General features: G+C 34.1%; 2 protein-coding genes across 2 annotated transcripts; both read left to right on the forward strand.

Annotated features, from left to right (window-relative positions):
* LOC112748786 (uncharacterized) lies at positions 1 to 1,110 on the forward strand. Its single transcript, XM_025797028.1, has 2 exons — positions 1 to 664; positions 725 to 1,110. The coding sequence occupies exons 1-2, from the start codon at positions 1 to 3 to the stop codon at positions 1,108 to 1,110; spliced, it is 1,050 nt and encodes a 349-aa protein (XP_025652813.1).
* A 60-nt stretch (positions 1,111 to 1,170) lies between these two features.
* On the forward strand, positions 1,171 to 2,383 carry LOC140179298 (uncharacterized). The gene is made up of 4 exons (XM_072218013.1): positions 1,171 to 1,650; positions 1,762 to 1,858; positions 1,956 to 1,967; positions 2,310 to 2,383. The coding sequence occupies exons 1-4, from the start codon at positions 1,171 to 1,173 to the stop codon at positions 2,381 to 2,383; spliced, it is 663 nt and encodes a 220-aa protein (XP_072074114.1).
* Positions 2,384 to 2,595: the final 212 nt, after the last annotated feature.

A 2,595-nucleotide genomic window follows, 5' to 3' on the forward strand; every position in this document is an offset into this window, starting at 1 on the left:
ATGGGGCATTGTAAACAAGTTGTGGAATCTGGAAAAACCATTCTGTTATGCATATATTGTGAGAAGCTTATTAGGGGTGGAGGAATTCATCGGTTTAATCTTCATTTGGCTGGAAAAGGAGGAGATATTGAGTCATGTCGAAAGGTGCCAGCTGTAGTGAGACACCAATTCCATCAAAGCATTAAAGAGTTTCGAAACAAGAAAAGAAAAACTCAAGAACAATATGTAGAAAGTTATAATGCTTGTGATGAAGTTGAAAGAGAATTTGACGAGATCGAACGTAATGAGATGCAGCAACAACAACAAAAATCCGGAGTTCCAGCACCTAGCTCTAGAAAAGGAAAACAAGTCAAAGGATTACAATCCTATTTTCCATCAGCAACAACACCCAGAGCTCAACCAACTATCAAAAACGTTCTTCAAAGCAAAGAAATTATGGAGAAGTGTGATATTGCTATTGCGAAATGGATGATGGATGCCTTTGTTCCATTTAATGCGGTTAATTCAGCTTATTATCAGCCAATGATTGATGCTATTGCAAGCATGGATGTAGGGTATAAAGGGCCAAATTATCCAAGAGTCTGTGGGTATTTGTTGAGTAAATTGGTTGAGGATGTGAGGAAAATAATTGATAGTTATCGTGAGATTTGGAAACAAATTGGATGTACTATTATGGCCGATGGATGAACTGATCGTTGTAGGCGTACTTTGATTAATTTTTTAGCTTATTGTCCTAAAGGAACTATTTTTATAAAGTCAGTTGATGCTTTTAATGTCTTAAAAACTGATGATGCTTTGTTTAAGTTGTTTAGGGATGCTGCGTTATTTGTTGGTCTTGAGAATGTTGTGCATATTGTAATGGAGAATGCTGCAAACTATGTTGCTGCGGGAAGGTTGTTGGAGGCTGAGTTTCCTAAATTGTATTGGTCTCCTTGTGTAGCTCATTCTGTTAATCTGATATTTCAAGATATTGGGAAGTTACAAGAAGTGAGTGAAACTATGTCACAAGCTTCAATGATCACCAAGTATATCTATAATCATTGCTATATGCTGTTCTTGATGAGAAAGTTTACAGGTGGGCGGGAAATACTTCATTTGGCTGCAACTTAGTTTGCCACTACTTTCATTGCTTTGCAAAGTATTTTGGCTCAAAAGGATCCTTTGAGAGCTATGGTGACCTCTAAAGAATGGACAAGCTCAACTTACTCCAAAGAAGCCAAAGCTAAGATATTTGTGGATCAAGTCTTGGATTCTGAATTTTGGAGTCAATGCACTGATATTGTTAAGCTTACTGAGCCACTTGTTCGTGTTTTATGTATTGTGGATAATGAAGACAGAGCTGCCATGGGTTTTCTTTATCAAGCAATTTATAAGGCTAAAGGAGAAATGGTGAAGAGGTTTCAAAAAAGAAAGAAGGTTACTGATCCTTATTTGAAGATTTTAGATACCTGTTGGGATGCACAACTTAAGAAAAATCTTCATGCCGCTGGTTATTGGTTAAATCGAGCTTTTCGATTTAATGCTGAAGAATTTGAAAAGCACAGGAAAACGACTCCTAATTTGAATTCTAAGCTGACAAGTGAGATGAGGATCTTTAAGAATGCTGAACAAGATTTTGGAAGACTGTCTGCAATCTGTGAACGAAGCACTGTTATGCCAAGTGAATTTCTTCATAAATTTTGGTCTTTTACGATTGTGATGTATTTATGATTTGATATTTATGATTGTGATAAATTATTTTTTTTTGTTTTTTATGTTAAGATCAATGGTGGGAATCTTATGGTTGTGGAGCGCCAAATTTGCAAAAAGTTGACGATTCGTATTTTAAGCCAAACTTGTAGTTCTTCAGGTTGTGAGCGTAATTGGAGTATTTTTGAACACATTCACTCAAAGAAGAGGAAGCAGTTAGAGCATCAAAAGCTTAATGATCTTGTTTATGTTCATTACAACTTAAGGTTACAACAAAGGTACTTTCTTGATTATTTTAAGTTGAAAGCATTATTTTAAAATTTTAATCACCACAAGAGTGACGAAGTATATTGGAAGATCAAATGAGAAAGCAAGTTTATGATCCAATTTGTCTTGATGCATTTGAAAATCATTCGGAATGGATGTTGGAAGATTCACCACAATTTTTAACTCCTGAAGAAGTTGATCTTTACGAAATGATCTAGCAAATATGTCTCTTCAATCACCTTTAGATGATTTAGGTATGCTTTTATTTATTTATGAATTATGATCAACTAAGATTTTAGTATGCTTTATAACATGTTTTATATTATTTTTTATGTTGATTTGTGAAACATTAGATCAATTGGATTTGGAAGATGATCAGGATGATGATGGAGCCAACAATTCTATGGAAAATGCAAATCAAAATTAAACCAATTAGGATGTAGCTCCACATTTGTCAGATGAAGAATAATGAATCCATATTTGATGATAAATTTTGGATTAATTTGAGTGGATTTCATCATATAAACCCACATTTATTCATCCAAGTAGTATACTTTTGTGTTCTCTCCCTAAATTGAGCTTAATTGTGAAAACATGCTATTTTATGCTTAATTTAACTAATTTTATTCCACTTTCATT

Source organism: Arachis hypogaea, chromosome 15 (genome assembly GCF_003086295.3).
Source record: "Arachis hypogaea cultivar Tifrunner chromosome 15, arahy.Tifrunner.gnm2.J5K5, whole genome shotgun sequence".
NCBI classification, from domain to species: Eukaryota; Viridiplantae; Streptophyta; class Magnoliopsida; order Fabales; family Fabaceae; genus Arachis; species Arachis hypogaea.

Bases quoted from the DNA above. Each gene is read 5' to 3' on its own strand.
- LOC112748786 (XM_025797028.1), top strand. From the start codon at position 1: ATGGGGCATTGTAAACAAGTTGTGGAATCTGGAAAAACCATTCTGTTA. The intron at 665-724 runs GTACTATTATGG...TTAATTTTTTAG, and splicing joins GATTTGGAAACAAATTGGAT to CTTATTGTCCTAAAGGAACT.
- LOC140179298 (XM_072218013.1), top strand. From the start codon at position 1,171: ATGGTGACCTCTAAAGAATGGACAAGCTCAACTTACTCCAAAGAAGCC. The intron at 1,651-1,761 runs GTTATGCCAAGT...TTTTATGTTAAG, and splicing joins CAATCTGTGAACGAAGCACT to ATCAATGGTGGGAATCTTAT.